Below are 24025 nucleotides of genomic sequence, written 5' to 3'. Positions count from 1 at the left end.
GGGCTGTGATGAGAGGGTGATGAGAGTGTGGGGGGGGGGGTGAGAGGGTGGGGGGGATGAGAGGTTGGGGGGATGAGAGTGTGGGGGGAGTGATTAGAGGGGGGGGGGATGAGAGGGGGGGGATGAGAGGGTGGGGGGGAGGGATGAGAGGGTGGGGGGGTGAGAGGGTGGGGGGATGAGAGGGTGAGGGGGGTGAGAGGGTGAGGAGGGTGAGAGGGTGGGGGGTGAGAGTGTGGGGGGTGAGAGGGTGGGGGCTGTGATGAGAGGGGGTGAGAGGGTGGGGGTGATGAGAGGGTGAGGGGGGTGAGAGGGTGAGGGGGGTGAGAGGGTGAGGAGGGTGAGAGGGTGAGGGGTGAGAGTGTGGGGGGTGAGAGGGTGAGGGGGGGGTGAGAGGGTGAGGGGGGTGAGAGTGTGGGGGATGAGAGGGTGAGGAGGGTGAGAGGGTGGGGGCTGTGATGAGAGGGGGTGAGAGGGTGGGGGTGATGAGAGGGTGAGGGGGGTGAGAGGGTGAGGGGGGGTGAGAGGGTGAGGAGGGTGAGAGGGTGAGGGGTGAGAGTGTGGGGGGGTGAGAGGGTGAGGGGGGGGTGAGAGGGTGAGGGGGGTGAGAGGGTGAGGAGGGTGAGAGGGTGAGGGGGGTGAGAGGGTGAGGAGGGTGAGAGGGTGAGGGGGGTGAGAGGGTGAGGGGGGTGAGAGTGTGGGGGGTGAGAGGGTGAGGGGGGGGTGAGAGGGTGAGGGGGGTGAGAGGGTGAGGAGGGTGAGAGGGTGAGGAGGGTGAGAGGGTGAGGGGGGTGAGAGGGTGAGGAGGGTGAGAGGGTGAGGGGGGTGAGAGGGTGAGGGGGGTGAGAGGGTGAGGGGGGTGAGAGGGTGAGGGGGGTGAGAGGGTGAGGGGGGTGAGAGGGTGAGGGGGGTGAGAGGGTGAGGAGGGTGAGAGGGTGAGGAGGGTGAGAGGGTGAGGGGGGTGAGAGGGTGAGGAGGGTGAGAGGGTGAGGGGGGTGAGAGGGTGAGGGGGGGGTGAGAGGGTGAGGGGTGAGAGTGTGGGGGGTGAGAGGGTGGGGGCTGTGATGAGAGGGTGAGGGGGGATGAGAGGGTGGGGGGCTGTGATGAGAGGGTGAGGGGGGATGAGAGGGTGGGGGTGATGAGAGGGTGAGGGGGGTCAGAGGGTGAGGGGGTTTAGAGGGTGAGGGGGGTCAGAGGGTGAGGGGGGTCAGAGGGTGAGGGGGGTCAGAGGGTGAGGGGGGTCAGAGGGTGAGGGGGGTCAGAGGGTGGGGAGGGATGAGAGGGTGGGGGGACAAATATTTTATTTCGAATTTTTTTTTTTATCTCCGTGACTTCACCGAAAGAACCAAAGAATAGGGATGAGAGGGTGGGGGGACAAATATTTTATTTCGAATTTTTTTTTTTATCTCCGTGACTTCACCGAAAGAACCAAAGAATAGGGATGAGAGTGTTGGGGGTGAGGGGAGATGGAGGGCAGTGGCGTAGCAAGGATATTTTGCGCCCGGGGACGTACTATAAAATTGCCCCCCCCCCCCGCTTAATCACATACCAAAATGTAATTACATGACATGCAGGCTGTGTGTGGCGGGATATATAAACGTTTAGGTTGCGGTGTAGATGTGTGCAGTAGTTTCAGGCTGTCGCGCCCGCCGCAATAAGTTCTAATGTGACGTTGTAAGCCTCATTTTGGCACCCCTTTCTTTACCTTGGCGCCCGGGGACACGTGTACCCCCCTGCCCCCCCCCCAGCTACGCCTCTGATGGAGGGGGTGGTGGGGGAGATGGAGGGGGGTGGTGGGGGAGATGGAGGGGGGTGGTGGGGGAGATGGAGGGGGGTGGTGGGGGAGATGGAGGGGGTGGTGGGGGAGATGGAGGGTAGTGGTGGGGGAGATGGAGGGGGGTGGTGGGGGAGATGGAGGGGGGTGGTGGGGGAGATGGAGGGGGTGGTGGGGGAGATGGAGGGGGGTGGTGGGGGAGATGGAGGGGGGTGGTGGGGGAGATGGAGGGGGGTGGTGGGGGAGATGGGGGGGGTGGTGGGGGAGATGGAGGGGGTGGTGGGGAGATGGAGGGGGGTGGTGGGGGAGGATGGAGGGGGGTGGTGGGGAGATGGAGGGGGTGGTGGGGGAGATGGAGGGGGGTGGTGGGGGAGATGGAAGGGGGTGGTGGGGAGATGGAGGGGGGTGGTGGGGGAGATGGAGGGGGGGTGGTGGGGAGATGGAGGGGGGTGGTGGGGGAGATGGAGGGGGTGGTGGGGGAGATGGAGGGGGGTGGTGGGGAGATGGAGGGGGGTGGTGGGGGAGATGGAGGGGGGTGGTGGGGAGATGGAGGGGGGTGGTGGGGGAGATGGAGGGGGGTGGTGGGGGGAGATGGAGGGGGGTGGTGGGGGAGATGGGGGGGGTGGTGGGGGAGATGGAGGGGGTGGTGGGGGAGATGGAGGGGGGTGGTGGGGGAGATGGAGGGGGGTGGTGGGGGAGATGGGGGGGGGTGGTGGGGGAGATGGAGGGGGTGGTGGGGGAGATGGAGGGGGGTGGTGGGGGAGATGGAGGGGGGTGGTGGGGGAGATGGAGGGGGGTGGTGGGGGAGATGGGGGGGGGTGGTGGGGGAGATGGAGGGGGTGGTGGGGGAGATGGAGGGGGGTGGTGGGGGAGATGGAGGGGGGTGGTGGGGGAGATGGAGGGGGGTGGTGGGGGAGATGGAGGGCAGTGGCGTAGCAAGGATATTTTGCGCCCGGGGACGTACTATAAAATTGCCCCCCCCCCCCCGCTTAATCACATACCAAAATGTAATTACATGACATGCAGGCTGTGTGTGGCGGGATATATAAACGTTTAGGTTGCGGTGTAGATGTGTGCAGTAGTTTCAGGCTGTCGCGCCCGCCGCAATAAGTTCTAATGTGACGTTGTAAGCCTCATTTTGGCACCCCTTTCTTTACCTTGGCGCCCGGGGACACGTGTACCCCCCTGCCCCCCCCCCAGCTACGCCTCTGATGGAGGGGGTGGTGGGGGAGATGGAGGGGGGTGGTGGGGGAGATGGAGGGGGGTGGTGGGGGAGATGGAGGGGGGTGGTGGGGGAGATGGAGGGGGTGGTGGGGGAGATGGAGGGTGGTGGTGGGGGAGATGGAGGGGGGTGGTGGGGGAGATGGAGGGGGGTGGTGGGGGAGATGGAGGGGGTGGTGGGGGAGATGGAGGGGGGTGGTGGGGGAGATGGAGGGGGGTGGTGGGGGAGATGGAGGGGGGTGGTGGGGGAGATGGGGGGGGTGGTGGGGGAGATGGAGGGGGGTGGTGGGGAGATGGAGGGGGGTGGTGGGGGAGATGGAGGGGGGTGGTGGGGGAGATGGAGGGGGGTGGTGGGGGAGATGGAGGGGGTGGTGGGGGAGATGGAAGGGGGTGGTGGGGAGATGGAGGGGGGTGGTGGGGGAGATGGAGGGGGGTGGTGGGGAGATGGAGGGGGGTGGTGGGGGAGATGGAGGGGGTGGTGGGGGAGATGGAGGGGGGTGGTGGGGAGATGGAGGGGGGTGGTGGGGGAGATGGAGGGGGGTGGTGGGGAGATGGAGGGGGGTGGTGGGGGAGATGGAGGGGGGTGGTGGGGGAGATGGAGGGGGGTGGTGGGGGAGATGGGGGGGGTGGTGGGGGAGATGGAGGGGGGTGGTGGGGGAGATGGAGGGGGGTGGTGGGGGAGATGGAGGGGGTGGTGGGGGAGATGGAGGGGGGGTGGTGGGGGAGATGGAGGGGGTGGTGGGGAGATGGAGGGGGTGGTGGGGGAGATGGAGGGGGGTGGTGGGGGAGATGGAGGGGGGTGGTGGGGAGATGGAGGGGGGTGGTGGGGAGATGGAGGGGGGTGGTGGGGAGATGGAGGGGGGTGGTGGGGAGATGGAGGGGGGTGGTGGGGGAGATGGAGGGGGGTGGTGGGGAGATGGAGGGGGGTGGTGGGGTGGGGAGATGGAGGGGGGTGGTGGGGGAGATGGAGGGGGGTGGTGGGGGAGATGGAGGGGGGTGGTGGGGGAGATGGAGGGGGGTGGTGGGGGAGATGGAGGGGGGTGGTGGGGGAGATGGAGGGGGGTGGTGGGGGAGATGGAGGGGGGTGGTGGGGGAGATGGAGGGGGGTGGTGGGGGAGATGGAGGGGGTGGTGGGGAGATGGAGGGGGTGGTGGGGGAGATGGAGGGGGGTGGTGGGGAGATGGAGGGGGGTGGTGGGGGAGATGGAGGGGGGTGGTGGGGGAGATGGAGGGGGGTGGTGGGGGAGATGGAGGGGGGTGGTGGGGGAGATGGAGGGGGGTGGTGGGGGAGATGGAGGGGGGTGGTGGGGGAGATGGAGGGGGGTGGTGGGGGAGATGGAGGGGGGTGGTGGGGGAGATGGAGGGGGGGTGGTGGGGGAGATGGAGGGGGGTGGTGGGGAGATGGAGGGGGGTGGTGGGGGAGATGGAGGGGGGTGGTGGGGGAGATGGAGGGGGGTGGTGGGGGGAGATGGAGGGGGGTGGTGGGGGAGATGGAGGGGGGTGGTGGGGGAGATGGAGGGGGGTGGTGGGGGGGGAGATGGAGGGGGGTGGTGGGGGAGATGGAGGGGGGTGGTGGGGGAGATGGAGGGGGGTGGTGGGGAGATGGAGGGGGGTGGTGGGGGAGATGGAGGGGGGTGGTGGGGGAGATGGAGGGGGGTGGTGGGGGAGATGGAGGGGGTGGTGGGGGAGATGGAGGGGGGTGGTGGGGGAGATGGAGGGGGGTGGTGGGGGAGATGGAGGGGGGTGGTGGGGGAGATGGAGGGGGGTGGTGGGGGAGATGGAAGGGGGTGGTGGGGGAGATGGAGGGGGGTGGTGGGGGAGATGGAGGGGGGTGGTGGGGAGATGGAGGGGGGTGGTGGGGGAGATGGAGGGGGGTGGTGGGTAGACGGGGGGTTGGGTTGGTTGGTGAAGAGGGTGGGGGGGGGGGCAAAGAGGGTGGGGGGGGATAGGTGAAGAGGGTGGGGGTGGGGGGGGGGCAAGAGGGTGGGGGGATAGGTGAAGAGGGTGGATGGGTGAATGAGTGAGCGAAGAGAGGGTGGGGGGTAAAGAGTGTGGGGTTGGTGGGTGGGTGGGTGGTGGGGGGGTGAAGAGGGTGGGGCTGGCGAAGGGGGCGAGGGGGAGGGGGGGCGAGGGGGAGAGGGGGGGCGAGTGACGTCACGCGGCAGTGACTTATCAAAGTGTGGGCGACCTTTTATAGAGGAGTAGTAGGAGGTAGTGGTGGTGGTGGTTGTGGTTGTTGCTGTTGTTGCTACTGGGCGCTTCCCGGACAGATGCACGCCGCGACGATGACGATGACCACCGTGCACATGGCAGCCCTCGTCAGGGCGGCCTTCATCGCCTTCGGAGGCGTCCTCTTCGCGGCGCTGTGGTTCATGCATCTCGTCTCCATAGGCTACCTGTAAGTAGCGCGGCGGCGGGCTGGACGACTCGGTGTTGGTGACGGTGGTGGTTGTGGTGGTGATTGTGGTGGTTGTGGTGGTGGTGATGACGGTGGTGGTGTTGGTGGTGGTGTTGGTGGTGATGGTGGTGGTGGCGGTGGTTGGTGGTGGTGGTGGTGTTGTTGGTGGTGGTGTTGTTGGTGGTGGTGATGGTGACGGTGGTGGTGGTTGTGGTGGTTGGTGGTGGTTGTGGTGGTGGTGACGGTGGTGGTTGTGGTGATGGTGACGGTGGTGGTTGGTGATGGTGGTGGTGGTTGGCGGTGGTGGTGGTGATGATGGTGGTGTCGGTGATGGTGTTGGTGGCGGTGGTTGGTTGTGGTGGTGGTGGTGTTGGTGGTTGGTGGTGGTGGTTGTTGTGGTGGTTGTGATGGTGGTGGTGGTTGGTGGTGGTGGTGGTGGTGGCGGTGGTGGTTTGTGGTGGTGGTTGGTGATGGTGAGGGTGGTGGTTGGTGGTTGTGGTGGTTGTGGTGGTGGTGATGGTGTTGTTGGTGGTGATGGTGGTGTTGTTGGTGGTGGTGGTGATGGTGAGGGTGGTGGTTGGTGGTTGTGGTGGTTGTGGTGTTGTTGGTGGTGTTGTTGGTGGTGATGGTGGTGTTGTTGGTGGTGGTGGTGTTGGTGGTGGTGATGGTGGTGGTGGTTGGTGGTGTTGGTGGTGGTGGTGTTGTTGGTGGTGGTGATGGTGTTGTTGGTGGTGGTGATGGTGTTGTTGGTGGTGATGGTGGTGTTGTTGGTGGTGATGGTGGTGTTGTTGGTGGTGGTGGTGTTGTTGGTGGTGTTGTTGGTGGTGGTGGTGTTGTTGGTGGTTGTGGTGATGGTGGTGTTGTTGGTGTTGTTGGTGGTGGTGGTGGTGTTGTTGGTGGTGGTGTTGGTGGTGGTGGTGTGTTGGTGGTGGTTGTGGTGTTGGTGGTGGTGATGGTTGTGGTGTTGTGGTGGTGGTGGTGGTGTTGTTGGTGGTGGTGTTGGTGATGGTGGTGTTGTTGGTGGTGGTGGTGTTGTTGGTGGTGGTGGTGTTGTTGGTGGTGGTGATGGTGGTGGTGTTGTTGTTGGTGGTGGTGGTGGTGGTGTTGTTGGTGTTGTTGGTGGTGTTGTTGGTGTTGTTGGTGGTGGTGGTGTTGTTGGTGGTGGTGGTGTTGGTGGTGGTGGTGTTGTTGGTGGTGGTGTTGGTGATGGTGGTGGTGTTGTTGTTGGTGGTGGTGGTGGTGGTTGTGGTGATGGTGGTGTTGTTGGTGTTGTTGGTGGTGGTGTTGTTGGTGTTGTTGGTGGTGGTGGTGGTGTTGTTGGTGGTGGTGTTGGTGGTGGTGGTGTTGTTGGTGGTGGTGATGGTGGTGTTGTTGGTGGTGGTGGTGTTGTTGGTGGTGTTGTTGGTGGTGGTGGTGTTGTTGGTGGTGGTTGTGGTGTTGTTGTTGGTGGTGGTGGTGTTGTTGGTGGTGGTTGTGGTGTTGTTGTTGGTGGTGGTGTTGTTGGTGGTGGTGGTGGTTGTGGTGATGGTGGTGTTGTTGGTGTTGTTGGTGGTGGTGGTGGTGGTTGTGGTGATGGTGGTGTTGTTGGTGTTGTTGGTGGTGGTGGTGGTGGTTGTGGTGATGGTGGTGTTGTTGGTGTTGTTGGTGGTGGTGATGGTGGTGGTTGTGGTGTTTTTAAACTCGCTGCAAGGCGAGGAAGTGGAGACGACTTCCTCGAGCTCGCGGAGGAACGCCGCGAGAGTGGGGGGGGGTAGCAACAGCGGGCGACCATTAGCTGTGTGTGTGTGTCTGTGTGTGTGTCTCTGTGTGTGTGTGTCTGTGTGTGTGTCTTGTGTGTGTGTGACTGTGTGTGTGTCTGTGTGTGTGTTTCTGTGTGTCTCTCTCTGTGTGTGTCTGTGTGTGTCTGTGTGTGTGTGTCTGTGTGTGTCTGTGTGTGTCTCTGTGTGTGTCTCTGTGTGTGTGTCTGTGTGTGTGTTTCTGTGTGTCTCTCTGTGTGTGTCTCTCTGTGTGTGTGTTTCTGTGTGTCTCTCTGTGTGTGTGTCTGTGGTGTGTGTCTGTGTGTGTCTCTGTGTGTGTCTGTGACTGTGTGTGTGTCTGGTGCTGTGTGTGTGTGTCTCTGTGTGTCTGTGTGTGTGTGTCTCTGTGTGTGTGTCTGTGTGTGTGTGTCTGTGTGTCTGTGTGTCTGTGTGTGTGTCTGTGTGTGTGTGTCGTGTGTGTGTCTGTGTGTGTGTCTGTGTGTGTGTGTGTCTGTGTGTGTGTCTGTCTCTCTGTGTGTGTCTCTGTGTGTGTGTCTGTGTGTGTGTGTGTCTGTGTGTGTGTCTGTCTCTCTGTGTGTGTCTCTCTGTGTGTGTCTCTGTGTGTGTGTGTCTGTGTGTGTGTCTGTGTGTGTGTGTGTCTGTGTGTGTCTCTGTGTGTGTGTCTGTGTGTGTGTGTGTCTCTGTGTGTGTGTGTCTGTGTGTGTCTCTGTGTGTGTGTGTCTCTGTGTGTCTCTGTGTGTGTGTGTCTGTGTGTGTCTCTGTGTGTGTGTGTCTCTGTGTGTCTCTGTGTGTGTGTGTCTGTGTGTGTGTGTCTCTGTGTGTGTGTCTCTGTGTGTCTCTGTATGTGTGTCTGTGTGTGTGTGTCTCTGTGTGTGTGTCTCTGTGTGTCACTGTATGTGTGTCTTTGTGTGTGTGTCTCTGTGTCTCTCTGTGTGTCTCTCTGCATGTCTCTCTGTGTCTCTCTCTCTGTGTCTCTGTATGTGTGTCTCTGTATGTGTCTGTGTGTGTCTGTGTGTCTCTGCGTCTCTGTATGTGTGTCTCTCTCTCTGTGTGTCTCTCTCTGTGTGTCTCTGTGTCTCTCTGTCTTTGTGTGTGTCTGTGTCTCTGTCTTTGTGTGTGTCTGTGTCTCTGCGTGTCTCTGCATGTGTTTGTGTCTCTGCGTGTCTTTCTGTGTCTTTCTGTGTGTCTGCGTGGCGGTGAGCGGTGGCGCGGTGCTTGGCGCTCTGCGCGTGGGCCACCCCTATGTCGACTCGGCCTTAAAACGGCCACGAGTACTGCACAATGGGTCCACCTCGCACACGACCCTTGTGCAAGGTGTTTGCTGAGAGACACAATAAGCATTTGTTGAGAGATAATATAAGTTCACGCGTACGGTTGCCATCGCGAAGTGGACCACCACCCCCCCACTCCCCGTTGCTGTTCCGTGAACGGCGTTGACCATCCGTCCACAGAGATGGTGAACACGTTGAGAATGAGAATTTGTATTCGAGAAAAATCCGATGAACTATGAAACTCACCCCCCACTCCCCACCCATTTCACACAGTTCCTGGTTATTCTCGTACAGGGAAATTGAGTTTGCAGGTCCGTACGTCGTACAGCCCTTTGAATGCGGGAAAAAAAATGTTTCGTCTATTTGCGTGTTTCTTTCTCCCTTGTGATGGGAACTTTGAATTGGTCTGTAATAATTTCGATTTAAAGCTTTCGTGACTGCAGGGATTCATCTTCTTGGTTCTTTCGGTAAAGTCATCACGTAGAAGGGAAATAATAAAATAATACAAATAAAACATAATAAAATACAACGTTTCGGCCACAACGCAAGCAACCGTCCTCAGGTGGAGAACAGGTCTGTCGGGGAGACAGCGACAGACCTGTTCTTCACCTGAGGACGGCTACTTGCGTTGTGGCCAAAACGTCGTGAGAATTGTATTTTATTATGTTTTATTTTTATTATTTTATTATTTCCATTCTACGTGACTTTACCGAAAGAACCACGAAGATGGTCGGTAATAAGGTAGGGGCACCGGGAAGGGGTTGACATGGATGCAACCGGTCCCTTAGGTCGACTCAGCCTTAAATGAGTCTTGCCCGGTGCCGGTGTGTGAAACATTGTCGCGAAGAGACGCTTTCAACCAGAAGTCGTTGAAGACCACAATGGGGATCTTTCTAATTCTGGGCATCTTCTAGGGGCCGAGTGCCTGGCAATGCTTTCATGGCTTTATTTTGGTGATTTCGACAAGTTTATTGGTTTAGCCATGTTTGTTTGTTGTAGTACGAAGTAAGACTGATGGCCTTAATCTAAGTTGTCTTGTGGTTGTTGTTGTTGTTTGACTTGCATCCCACTGGGATTTTTGCACACAGCGTTGGTGTGTAACGGTGTTTTTTCTGCAATATTTTGCTGTCTTTTCTCGGATTTTCTGTTAGCACTCAGTCACATATTCACTTTAAGATGTTTCATGTTTTTGTTTTTTGTTTGTTGCGGTTGCACCCGATTCAAGAGCCGAATGGCTCACAGGGCTACTACACCGAATCAATGAACTTTGAACTTGAGCGAGACAAAGGCGGCCGGCCTTCACGAGTGCTGCTCCTTCACAGCACTTGCCCCAACAGTTCGTGAAGGCTATACGGGGGGTCTTTGCTTTTGGTGCCAAGCGGGAGTTTCGCTGGTGTACAACTCTTTGGGGGAGTCGGTGGCGACCGGACGGGCACCTCATCATGAGGCAGAGGTCGCAACCGGGTATCCGATACACGATACCCGGCTACCCGTACCCGGCCGGGTACGGGTACGGGTACCTGTTTGCGACCCTGGTGCGGCCGGGTACGGGTACGGGTAGACCGTGAGTCACTGGTGAGTCACCGTTTGTCACTCATTTCCCAACGTCTTGTCTCTTCTCACAATTCAAGTTCCTAGAATCAACCCACCCGCGCCTGCAACATGGCTTCATCCCAGAGGTCGCAATCAGGTACCCGTACCCGGCTGGGTACGGGTAGGGTTCGGGTACGGCCGGATACGGCTACGGGTACCCGTTTGCGACCCTGGTGCGGCCGGGTACGGGTACGGGTAAGGAATAAAACCCGTTTGCGACCTCTGCTTAAGAGCAGCACCCAGCAAGGCGCTGGCTCGGGCGGCGGCCCGTGTACTCGTGGAAATGTGATCCTCCTCTTGAGCTCTGAATTGTCGCCTAGCGACCGCTGATCCCTTCTGTTTGGACTGTGGCGGTTGCCAGGGGAGACTGTGGGGGTCGGTGGTGGTGGTGGGGGGGCAGGTGACGATGGCCGCCGTTCACCTGATACCTCCCGGAGAGCTTCCCGACCTCGGCTTTTCGCGCCGAGCTCGGTGACCCCTTTCCTTCCCCCCCCGTCCCGCGACCCCCGGCTGTGTGCAGTGCGAACGACGAAGTTTCACCATGGACCATTGCCGTACGTCATCGTCAGCCGGTGATTGTTACCACCGCCGCCGCCGCAGCCACAATCATTGTCGTTAATCTCGTCGTCGCCCGTCGCATCTGAAAGCGTCGATCCTGAAAACGTGGTGGGGAAAGACCGGAGGACGCGGAGAAAAATCCACACGGCCACGAGGAGAGGGAGAGAGAGAGACACGCAAACTTCGTGTACCAGGCGAGGTAGTTGACGACTTTCTGGGCCTTGCCATCAGAGTTGGGGCCTTCCAAAGAAACTCCAAATATTCAGCAACAGCAGCAACCGTGCCAGACCACACCAAGACAACGCCACGAAGCAGGTCCCTCCAATAAAATGTCACATTAATATTTCGATTTAAAGCTTTCGTGACTGCAGGGATTCATCTTCTTGGTTCTTTCGGTAAAGTCACGTAGAAGGGAAGTAATAAAATAATAAAAATAAAGATAATAAAATAATTCTCACGACGTTTCGGCCACAACGCGAACAGACCTGTTCTCCACCTGAAGACGGCTGCTTGCGTTGTGGCCGAAACGTCGTGAGAATTATTTTATTTTGTTTTATTTTTATTATTTTCCTTCTACGTGACTTTACCGAAAGAACCAAGAAGACGTTCATATTTGGCGAGTCTCAGAGTTACAAATCGCATTTGCCAATGTGGCTTTGCCGTGTCCAGCACCGCCAATCTTTTCGCTGCAGGATGTCCATTGCGACGTGGGGCGTTGTTGGTGGTACGGTTCGTCTGCTGGTGCCAGTGGGGGTAAAAAAGAAACACAAAACACACAAACCCCCCTAGGAAACGAGACTCACTGAACCCGCGAATGGGCCGGTGTCGGCACGGCCTGCGTTCTTGGCTCGGGCGTGCAGCTGGAAATGCGGCTTCGCCAAGACGCACCTCCCGACTTGCTGCGTGCGGTGTGTGAAAGATAAGTTCAGCGAACGTGACACACACAGTGACCCCGGTGACCCCAGTCTGTCACGTTCACGGTTCGCAGTGGCGAACGGCAGAGGTCGCAAACGGGTTTTGATTCCTTACCCGTACCCGGCCGTACCAGGGTCGCAAACGGGTACCCGTACCCGGCCGGGTACAGGTAGCCGTATCCTACCCGTACCCTACCCGTACCCTGCTCGAAATGAGTGACAAACGGTTACTCACCAGTGACTCACGGCCTACCCGTACCCGTACCCGGCCGCACCAGGGTCGCAAACGGCTACCCATATCCGTACCCGGGTAGCCGGGTATCGGGTAGGGTACGGGTATCGGGTACCCGATTGCGACCTCTGGCGAATGGGCAACCGATTATATTACCACTCATTTGGCGCGTGCGTTTTGCTTCAAGACACCATTGCATGGCGACCGTTCGACACAAATGAATCGCACACAATACCTCGCCGATCTGGTCCCGGAGCATAAACTCATCGCGCGACACTCCGAAATGAGTGACAAACGGTGACTCACCAGTGACTCACGGCCTACCCGTACCCGGCCGCACCAGGGTCGCAAACGGCTACCCGTACCCGGCCACGGGTAGCCGGGTATCGGGTAGGGTACGGGTATCGGGTACCCGGTTGCGACCTCTGGCGAATGGGCAACCGATTATATTACCACTCATTTGGCGCGTGCGTTTTGCTTCAAGACACCATTGCATGGCGACCGTTCGACACAAATGAATCGCACACAATACTTCGCCGATCTGGTCCCGGAGCATAAACCCATCGCGCGACACTCCGGCGGTCATCCTCCCAGCAGCGGCGTCTGGCCAAGTCACCGAGCAAAGCCGGCGGTCGCCGTCATCGCGCGGCGCTTTCAGATACGCTTCTGCGGCCGTCTGGAACGCTCTCCTGCTCCGATGTTGGGAAGCCACCGGAGCTTTGCGCTTTTAAATCGTCGTCTAAATTAAAAACTCGCTTATTTGGAACCGCTTCTTGGGTTTAGTTTGTTGTCCTTGGCTTCGTACAGTGCAAAATAAGTTCGGCGTACGTGCGTGCGCTCAATGTAGGGCAGCGCTTTCCGACCCGCTCTGCCATGTGGGAGCGGCGGTTGTCGCGTGATTTTTTTTCGCGTTCAGTTTGTCGTCCGTTTCCCGCGCCTCCTCTCGTGAGCGTGGCTGTCAACGTCCGGTGGCGAAGGAGGTTAGGCGCACGTGCGCACGCGGAATTTGGATGGACTTGATGGATTCGAGCCTTGGACCACTCTTCAGAAGGGGGCGAAAGATTTGGCCACCGCGCAGGAGAAGAGCGGGTTAGTTGACGAGGAAAGATGGGGCCGGAGGAAGAGCCATGGGCGCGGACGACCAGGCGGAATTGCAAAGTGGCCTTCCAGAAAGCGAGGGCAAGCGGAGGAGAAGCAGCCTGCTGATGAGACGCTAAAATGTTTAAACCGGCGCTACGTCTCTCCACGACAACGGATGGAGGGTGACTTCTAGTAGTGATGTGTGGACAAGGGGGGGGGGCTATGGCAGTGGTTCTTTCATCACCTGGGGGGGGGGTGGGGAGGGGTGCGAGACACGGCCAGATTTCGCTTCTTTCAAAGGTTAATCGCCGAAAACAAATCGAGCAACGGGGGCGCGCGAGTGACGGCGACCGCTTTGTTTCGTCAAACCCCCCGCACTCGTTAACTTTGCGAACAAAAAAAAATGTTTAACGGCCGAGAAAGCGAGGCTGCGGTAAAGGTTAAGCAACTACTGGGCCTCGAGAGAGAGGGTTAAACATTGCCCGGAGGAGGTCACGTTAACGAGACAGACAATTTTTATTATTCGGTTTCTAGCCGTCGCCTTCGCTGCCAAGCTTCAGCGGGCTCGAGCAGCGCCCGAGGGCTTAATAAATGCAAGGTTTTAATGCCTTGGCCTGCGGAGCGTGGAGAATAACGCGGCATTACGCAAGCGTGAATGCGCTCACTCCCCCTCCTCCTTTTCGGCGGCGGATGAAATTGAGGCACAAGGAGCGTGGCTCGGGCAGCCTCTTGCCATGGGAGCAGAGGTCGCAACCGGGTACCCTATACCCGTACCCTACGCGATACCCGGCTACCCGTACCCGGCTGGGTACGGGAGGTACCCGTTTGCGACCCTGGTGCGGCCGGGTACGGGTTACGGGTAGGCCGTGAGTCACTGGTGAGTCACCGTTTCGATTTAAAGCTTTCGTGACTGCAGGGATTCATCTTCTTGGTTCTTTCGGTAAAGTCACGTAGAAGGGAAGTAATAAAATAATAAAACTAAAACATGATAAAATAATTCTCACGACGTTTCGGCCACAACGGACGGCTACTTGCGTTGTGACCGAAACGTCGTGAGAATTATTTTATTATGTTTAATTTTTATTATTTTATTACTTCCCTTCTACGTGACTTTACCGAAAGAACCAAAAAGATGAGTCACCGTTTGTCACTCATTTCCCAACGTCTTGTCTCTTCTCACAATTCAAGTTCCTAGAATCAACCCACCTGCGCCTGCAACATGGCTTCATCCCAGAGGTCGCAATCAGGTACCCGATACCCGTACCCTACCCGTACCCGGCCGGGTACGGGTAGGGTACGGGTACGGCCGGGTACGGGTACCCGTTTGCGACCCTGGCGCGACCGGGTACGGGTACGGGTAGGGAATCAAAACCCGTTTGCGACCTCTGCATTGGAGTGTGGAATTTCCGCCCCTCCGTTTGGTTCGCAGCCACGAGAGCGATGGGGAGAACGACGGCACGTGGAGCAATGAACACTTTTTTAAATCCTTTATATTAAGTTCGCTCGCTTGCTTGCTTAGGACCGTGCAAATCTTTCGGTCGTTTTTTAACCCACTTCTCGTGATCCAATCGAGCTGACGTTTTGCACACAGACTCGTTGTGCGTGACAATTAATGTTCGTGAAATTTTTTTCTCCAAAATTTTACACTTTTTAGGACAAAAATATTATATTTAATTACCAATTGCTTAATGCTGCCATGCAATCATCTGACCCATAGGTGGCAGCCATCTCAAGCCAGAGGACGAGAGGACTCTAGCCGCCACGCATATAAAGGATTTATAGTGAAAAACTTTGTTTTTACGGGTTATACTTGTTTCAAACTACTTTTTATCCTGCCGTGTAAAATCCTGGCGAACGCAAATAATGGCTCAACGAAGAAGCGGCTCGCAGTCCTCGTGTGGACATTTATAGCAGTGGCCAAATACTGTAAACGGCGTGACGTTGGTTGTAAATAAAATAAAATGAAGTAAAATAGTTAGATTTATCTTGTTGGTTCTTTCGGTAAAGTCGCGTAGAAGGGAAATAATAAAATAATAATAAAACATAATAAAATACAATTCTCACGACGTTTCGGCCACAACGCAAGCAGCCGTCCTCAGGTGAAGAACAGGTCTGTCGGAAAGACAGCGTCTGAATAGCGTCTGAATGTCTTTCCGACAGCCCTGTTCTTCACCTGAGGACGGCTGCTTGCGTTTGTGGCCGAAACGTCGTAAGAATTGTATTTTATTACGTTTTATTTTTATTATTTTATTATTTCCCTTCTACGTGACTTTTCCGAAAGAACCCAAGAAGATGAATCCCTGCAGTCACGAAAGAAGCTTTCAATCGAAATGTAGTTCTGTTTAGTCCACGGGCAGTCATGCATCTCGATGCATTCACAGTATTTGGCTGCTGTGAATTTCCACGCGATTAAGGCCACTTTTGTTGAGCTGTCATTCGTGTTGGCCAGGTGGCTTCCGAAGACGAGCTACGCTACTCGGTGGGCCTTCCCCGGTGAAATAAAAACGATGGCTTAGTTTATACATCTTCTATTCCACTCGTTGTCAAGCACAGAGATCCTGGTGCAGCGTTACACCTCGCCGGCGCGATTCGCGGCGCAGTTTCAGTTTTTTCATTTCAGTTTTCATTTATTTGGTGTATAGCCCCCGTGAGCCATTCGGCTCTTGAATCGGGTGCAACCGCAACAAACACAAAAATGAAAAACTTAAACAAGAAAACATCTCAAAGTGAATTTCGATTTAAAGCTTTCGTGACTGCAGGGATTCATTTTCTTGGTTCTTTCGGTAAAGTCATCACGTAGAAGGGAAATAATAAAATAATAAAAATTAAACATAATAAGATAAAATTCTCACGACGTTTCGGCCACAACGCAAGCAGCCGTCCTCGCTGACCAATATTATTCGTAATGAAGGTTTTTTTTGGGTTAGATCGTGCGCGTATAAATGCGTCGTAGCCCTGCTAATTAACTGATTCACAATAACCCCCCCCCCCCCCCTCTTCCTCCTCTGATCTCTGCACCTGATGGGTTGACGGTGATGAAGTCATCTGGCTCGATTTAAAACCAGAAGCAGGTGGATTGCTTCACTATTCTGCCAAATCGCCGCGATGATGCTGGCTGTAATTATCAGTCATGATACTCAAATCGTAAATGTTGTGGATTTACTCTCCAACACACCGGTGGGCTGAAGAAGTACACTACACTATACACTACACTATACACTACACTATATACTACACTATATACTAACTACACTATACACTACACTATACACTACACTATACACTACACACTACACTATACACTACACTATACACTACACTATACACTACACTATACACTATATACTAACTACACTATACACTACACTACACACTACACTATACACTACACTATACACTACACTATACACTACACTATACACTATATACTAACTACACTATACACTACACTACACACTACACTATACACTACACTATACACTACACTATACACTACACTATGCACTATACTATGCACTATACTATGCACTACACTATACACTACACTATACACTACACACTACACTATACACTACACACTACTATACACTACACTATATACTAACTACACTATGCACTACACTAAACACTACACTACGCACTACTATACACTACACTATACATTACACTATACATTACACTATACACTACACTATACACTACACTATGCACTAACTACACTATGCACTACACTAAACACTACACTATATACTAACTACACTATGCACTACACTAACACCACTACACTATGCACTACACTAAACACTACACTACACACTACACTATACACTACACTACACACTACACTATATACTAACTACACTATGCACTACACTAAACACTACACTACACTATACACTAACTACACGATGCACTACACTACACACTACACTACACTACTATACACTACACTATACACTACACTACTAAACACTACACTATACACTACACTATACACTACACTATACACTACACTACTAAACACTACACTATACACTACACTACTAAACACTACACTATACACACTATACACTACACTACCATACACTACACTATACACTACACTACACTATACACTACACTATACACTACACTACTAAACACTACACTATACACTATACACTAAACTAGTAACTAATTGGCGCGTTGTTTACGCGACGAAGCTTACTGGCTGTGCCGGCTGGTTGGAGGGTTTCGACACATTTATACTCGCGCGATCTTCAGCGTTCATTCGGTTTCATCTTAATCTTTTTCTTTTTTGCCGCCGGTTAAAACCCGCCGCGCGTTTCGCCCCCCGCCGGATCTGGCCTCCGCCGTGGAGACCAGATCGGCGCAAACCAACGAACGAACGACAAGAAAGCCAACTTCTTGGTTCTTTCGGTAAAGTCACCACGTAGAAGGGAAGTAATAAAATAATAAAAATAAAAACATAATAAAATAACACTGCACTATACACTACATGTTTTTATTTTTATTATTTTATTATTTCCCTTCTACGTGATGACTTTACCGAAAGAACCAAGAAGATGAATCCCTGCATAATATTTATAATGTTTTATTCTTATTATTTTATTATTTCCCTTTTACGTGACTTTACAGAAAGAACCAAGAAGATGAATCCCTGCATATTTTATTATGTTTTATTTATATTATTTTATTACTTCCCTTCTACGTGATGACTTTACCGAAAGAACCAAGAAGATGAATCCCTGCAGTCACGAAAGCTTTAAATCGGAGCTTAGATTAGTTTACTTTTATATTGGATATATTTTAAAAGTGATTAGTTTATCTTCTTGGTTCTTTCGGTAAAAATAATAAAATAAAACATAATAAATAATCCAATTCTCACAACAGTGAGAATTGTATTTTTTTATGATGTTTTATTTTTATTATCTTATTACTTCCCTTCTACGTGATGACTTTACCGAAAGAACCAAGAAGATGAATCCCTGCATAATATTTAATAATGTTTTATTCTTATTATTTTATTATTTCCCTTTTACGTGATGACTTTACCGAAAGAACCAAGAAGATGAATCCCTGCAGTCACGAAAGCTTTAAATCGACAAGAAAGCCAACGTGATGCGCACCGATCGGGGAAGGGGGGGTGGGGGAAACGGAGCGAGCGATCAAGGGTCGTCTTGGCGACACGTTTGGCCGCATCGGGGACGCTGCTCCTGGACGCGGCGTCTTATTATTTAATGTGAAAGAGAGAAAGAGAGAGAGACGCCGCCTGAACACTTAGAGATCCGCTCGATCGTATAAATACCTGCGGCCGACTCGCATAGAAACCACACAGACTCACAAAGAGACCCTTAAAATATAAAAAAAACCCACGTCCGCGTGACCGGGCCGTTGGGGAAACGTGACCACCGTGGACCCGTATCGAGAGATCCACGTTTCCTACTCGAACGAACGTTTCCGTTCCGTACAAACGACGCGCGGCGCATGCAATGCGTCTTGGCGCGGCGATGTGGCATGTTTGCAGTGGCACACGCACACGCACTTGTGAAGAGAGAGAGAGTGTGTGTGCGCGTGTGTGTGTGTCCGCAGACACGCGCACGGAAACCCGGAGATTGACACGGGTACACGTGGATTTGCGTGGAGGGCCGTACGTAGCCGACTGCTCATGGGAGGCGGTGAAAGGACAACGAACTTAACACGAAAAGCAGCTAAATTTCGATTTAAAGCTTTCGTGACTGCAGGGATTCATCTTCTTGGTTCTTTCGGTGCATATATGCACATTCTTTTGTTAAGGCGCTCTTCTTCCACCTCCAACCCAGCTTATATATAAGCTCCAAGCTTGGCAGTGTCTCATTCTTCACCTGAAGACGGCTGCTTGTGTTGTGGCCGAAACGTCGTGAGAATTATTTTATTATGTTTTATTTTTATTATTTTATTACTTCCCTTCTACGTGACTTTACCGAAAGAACCAAGAAGACGAAAAGCAGCTCTCGCGAGAAATGAGTTCGTCAAGCTCGATGATTTAAAAGTGCCGTGTCTCCCGGTGGCTTCCTCGTATCGGAAGGGAAGAACGTTCCAGACGGGTCTTGGGTCTAATTGTCCACGCTCAACTCACGTTGGCTGTAAATCACCAACGGTCCCCTTACGTTGTGGCAAGCCTCGGGGCCACTTCCTGGAGTCGTGGAGTTCTTCCATTACTCGTACGGTACATTTCATTAAAGCGTGTAAAATTTTTTTTTTATATTACTTATTTTAGGGGTGCCACAGTGGCTAGGAGATGTTAACTACCTCGCCCGGTATACAGGAGGTCGTGGGTTCGATCCCGACGCCTGCTGCTGTATATTTGGAGTTTGCGTGTCTCTCTCTTATCATCATCATCACGGTGGCTAGGAGATGTTAACTACCTCGCCCGGTATACAGGAGGTCGTGGGTTCGATCCCGACGCCTGCTGCTGTAGATTTTGAGTTTGCGTGTCTCTCTCCCCATGGTTGCGTGGATTTTTCTCCAGGGCCCCCCCCGATTTTTCCCTCATTTAGAAACTCGTGTTCAGAGTGTTTGGCTACTGCTCTAAATCTCCACGTGACCGGACCAGACGGACAGATCAGACAGACGGACGGCTGAACGAAAGCGGCTCTCATCGTCGCCACGTGGACGGTTTTCCCCGGCAGCGGCCAAACACTCTGAACGCGCGACCTCGATTTGTAAAAGTGCTCGCGCGATGATAATACGACGCGTTACCGAGGTGACGCGTGCGCCGGTAAAGGCTGAAGTCTTATTTGTTTTGCATCATCTTGACGCTGGCAGACAAAGTGGTCCCACAGATGCAACTGGTCAACCCGAGATAATTTTGCCGCTTTGCATCGCTTTTGCGCCCTTCCGCCTTTTGGCGTTTCTCGGGGAGAGGGGGCGGCGGGGGGGGTGAGATAAGGCCATCGTAGAGATTGTAGGCCATTCGGTACCAGGGACAATGCGTGCGTTATCAACGCGTGTTTATTTGCATGTTTTGCCACAAGCATGATGTCCTTGACAACGAGTGGAGTGCCGCCGTCACGAGGCGTTATCTCTATTGCCTGGTCTGCAGGAGGTCGTGGGTTCGATCCCGACCCTGACGATGCCTGCTGTATATTTGCAGTTTGAGCGTCTCTCTCTCATCATCACCATCATGGTGGCTAGGAGATGTTAACTACCTCGCCTGGTATACAGGAGGTCGTGGGTTCGATCCCGACCCTAACGATGCCTGCTGCTGTATATTGGAGTTTTCGTGTCTCTCTCTCATCATCATCACGGTGGCTAGGAGATGTTAACTACCTCGCCTGGTATACAGGAGGTCGTGGGTTCGATCCCGACCCTGATGATGCCTGCTGTTGTATATTTGGAGTTTGTGTGCGTGTCTCTCTCTCATCATCATCACAGTTGCGAGATGTTAACTACCTCGCCTGGTCTGCAGGAGGTCGTGGGTTCGATCCCGACCCTGACGATGCCTGCTGTTTATTGGAGTTTGAGTGCGTGTCTCTCTCATCATCATCATCACCGTGACTAGGAGATGTTAACTACCTCGCCTGGTATACAGGAGGTCGTGGGTTCGATCCCGACCCTGATGATGCCTTTTGTATATTTGGAGTTTGCGTGTCTCTCTCTCTCCCCATGCTCAAGTGGATTTTTCTCCGCATCCTCCCGTTTTTTCCCTCCCCATTTTAGAATCGACGTCGTGCGTTTTAGATAAATTTCCAAGCGGCGATAAGCCGCTTCGTTGAGCTATCGTTCGTGATGACCGGGTCGCTCCTGAAAAAATCGCCGTACAGCTCCGTGTGGTCTTCCCCGGTAAAATAAAAATAAAAAGCGATCGCTTCCAATCGTCAAAGCGCGTAAATTTTACGTGTTTTTTTTATATCCCACGAGCAGCTCATGGGGACATCCTCGACTTGGCGTCGGGAACATCTTCACGCGCGCACCACAGCCGTGATGTTGCCGAAAGGGTCGAAGTCCCGTTCGTCTTTCGTTATCCGAAACGAGAGGGAGGTGAGCGGCGACTGCGTGACTGCCACGTGGGTTCATTTAAGTGCCGGAGCGCACGCGGGTCCCCGTGGGATGTCAGGTGACGCACGTTAGCGCGCGGGCGTCAGCTGATCGACTCGTGTGCCTCTCGGAGGTCGAGGGTTCGGGAACTTGCGATAGCGCGGAAAACTCTTTTGAGGTCAGAGGTCGCAATCGGGTACGGTGTTTTTTTCTGCAATATTTTGCTGTCTTTTCTTGGATTTTCTGTTTGCACTCAGTCACATATTCACTTTAAGATGTTTTTTTGTTCATGTTTTTTGTTTGTTGCGGTTGCACCCGATTCAAGAGCCGAATGGCTCACAGGGCTACGCCTAATAAATGTACTTGAACTTGGTACCCTACCCGATACCCGGCTACCCGTACCCAGCCAGGTACGGGTACGGGTAGCCGTTTGCGACCCTGGCACGGACTGTTACGGGTACGTGTAGGCCGTGTGAGTCACTGGTGAGTCACCGTTTGTCACTCATTTCCCAACGTCTTGTCTCTTCTCACAATTCAAGTTCCTAGAATCAACCCACCCGCGCCTGCAACATGGCTTTATCCCATAGGTCGCAATCAGGTACCCGTACCCGGCCGGGTATCGGGTAGGGTACGGGTACCCGTTTGCGACCCTGGTGCGGCCGGGTACGGGTACGGGTAAGCGTTTTGAGCGTTTGGATGATAAGGTCCAGATTTCCACGTGGTGACGATGATGATGATGATGAGCCCACTTGGTTGAGTTATCGTTTGTGATCGTCTGGTCGCTTCTGAAGAAGAGCTCTATGGAGCTCGGTGGGACTTACCGGGTCAAATAAAAAATAGTTTAGTTTCGTTTCATCTCCCACTGCATCGCCATTGCATCCCCACGTGTATCTCCTACTGCATCTCCCACTGAACATTCACTGAATCTCCCACTGCAATTCCCAATGAATATTCACTTAATCTCCCACTGCATCTCCCACTGAATATTCACTGCATCTCCACTGAACATTCACTGAATCTCCCACTGCATCTCCACTGTATCTCCCACTGAATATTCACTGCATCTCCCACTGAATATTCACTGCATCTACGCTGCATCCCTCAATAAACATGTCAGATTTTTTCCGTCACCCTCAATTCTTCCACGAGCACCTCCCAAGCGCCCAGAAACGCGTGAGTTCGCAACGCCTGGAAGTCAATCCCGTGGCCGGACCATGTTTGTCGTCGTCGGTGGTGGTGGTGGTGTAGTGGTGGTGGTGTGGTGGTGGTGTAGTGGGGAGTGGTGGTGTAGCGGGTAGCGCTACGCTGCGCTACGAACCCGGCAACCCGGGCTCGATTCCCGCTCACGGCCAACACCAAGTGACGATTATCTGAACCGGTCCCGGGCCCTCCTCTAGGTCGGCTCAGCCTCAAATGAGTATCCTGGTGCGGTGTCGCCACTGGGGGAGACAAAGGCGGCCGGGCGTGGTGCTGTCCACCCACCCCCTCGTGTGCCGTTCCGGCCTTCACAGGTGCCGCTCGCTAACAGCACTTGCCCCTACAGTCTGTTAAGGCAGAGGTGGGACAAAGTCATTGTTATGCAAGTCCAAGTCGAGTCTGAAGTCATCAAATTCATGACTCGAGTCTGACTCGAGTCCAAGTCACATGACTCGAGTCCACACCTCTGGTTAAGGCTACACGAGGGGGGGATCTTCGCCTTTGGTGGGATGGTGGCATGCAAATATGTACACGGGGGGGGGGCGGGCGGGGCGGAACGATTCAGTCAATGTTCAACTTGACACGAATGTTTAACCCTTAACGAAACGATTAGCCATACATCTTGCGTCGGTCTGGCGCGCTTTCTGTTCTAGTTCCGTCAACTCCCGTTCCCACCCCCGGAGTGAGATGGGGCAATCGCTCAATGCGGCCCTCTCCCCAACTCCGTTTTTTGTTGACAGGCGATTTGGTTTTTCGACGTCGGCTTCACTTTACCCGGCAAAGTAAAATAGTTGAACTTTAGTCCGTGGGTCTGCATGGATGATCTCTGTGCTGCGACCCATTGCCACGCGATAAGCCACTTCGTTCGGCCATTATTACTTGTGATGGCAAGGTCACTGCTGAGCCATAGAGACAGCCTCGTGGGCTTTACCTGCGGAAATAAAATCGCGTTAATTTCGTCTGTTGGTGTTTGGGGGGCCGTCCATAAATGACGTCACGCGATTTTGGACGATTTTTGACATCCCCCCCTCCCCTCCCCTCGTCACACGGCGTCACAAAAAGTCAGACCCCCCCCACCTCCCCCCCCCAAAACCATATTTACATTTTGTAACTTGGGGACGACCTGTATATAAACGTGTCGCTAAGTCTGCCACATAGTACAGCAGCAACACCGTACTTTTTGTTTTTTTAAATCCTTTATATTAAGTTCACTTGCTTGCGCGCTTGCGCGCTTGCGACCGTACAAATCTTTCGGTCGTTTTTTAACCCACTTCCCGTGATCCAATCGAGCTGACATTTTGCACACAGACTCGTTGTGCGTGACAATTTATTTTCGTGAAATTTTTTTTTACATAACTTTACACTTTATAGGAAAAAAAAATTCTATTTAATTACCAATTGCTTAATGGTGGCAGGCAATCATCTGACCCATAGGTGGCAGCCATCTCAAGCCAGAGGACGAGAGGACTCTAGCCGCCACGCATATAAAGGATTTATAGTGAAAAACTTTGTTTTTACGGGTTAATTTTTTGTCGGTAAAGTCACGTAGGTAACAAAAAATAAAATCAATTAAAATGAAAACAACTAATTTAAATCACGACGTTCTGAAGCAACACAAGCCTCCGTCTTCAGGTGGAGCTGTTTAGAGACACGTGATTATATAGCGTAAGAGGGTGGAGGGGGGAGGAGCCAAGGAGTCAGGGAGATAGGGGGATTAGCTGATTAATAGTTAAGATAAGGGTAAGTGTACTCTTAGTTCTTTCGGTAAAGTCACGTAGGTAAAAAATGAAATTAATAAAAATAAAACAATAAAAATCACGACGTTTCGGAGGCAACACAAGTCTCCGTCATCAGGTGGGACCGTCGCAGCCAGATTAGCTGCATCAAGTGAGGCAGGGATTCAAGATGTAATCCCTTAAATGCAAGTTGAGGGGGGAGGAGAGGGCGGGGGGGGAGCTCATCAGAATGTGGTAGCCAATGAATGGAACATATCGGGAGGGGGAGGGGGGCGGGGC

The 24025-nt window shown here is 53.7% G+C and overlaps 1 protein-coding gene across 1 annotated transcript in view; it reads left to right on the top strand.

Moving 5' to 3' along the window:
* The first annotated feature begins 5170 nt into the window (after positions 1-5170).
* LOC133359152 (ceramide glucosyltransferase-like) overlaps positions 5171-24025 on the top strand; it is a 41767-nt gene continuing 22912 nt past the window's right edge. Inside the window, exon 1 of the mRNA XM_061577552.1 lies at positions 5171-5389. Coding sequence (XP_061433536.1) covers positions 5262-5389 — 128 coding nt within the window. The 5' untranslated portion in view covers positions 5171-5261. The remainder of the gene's footprint in view (positions 5390-24025) is intronic.

This window comes from Lethenteron reissneri, chromosome 64 (assembly GCF_015708825.2).
Source record: "Lethenteron reissneri isolate LAM-NWPU_2019-01 chromosome 64, ASM1570882v1, whole genome shotgun sequence".
Lineage (NCBI taxonomy): Eukaryota > Metazoa > Chordata > Hyperoartia > Petromyzontiformes > Petromyzontidae > Lethenteron > Lethenteron reissneri.
This window is presented reverse-complemented; position numbering and strand designations above follow the sequence as displayed.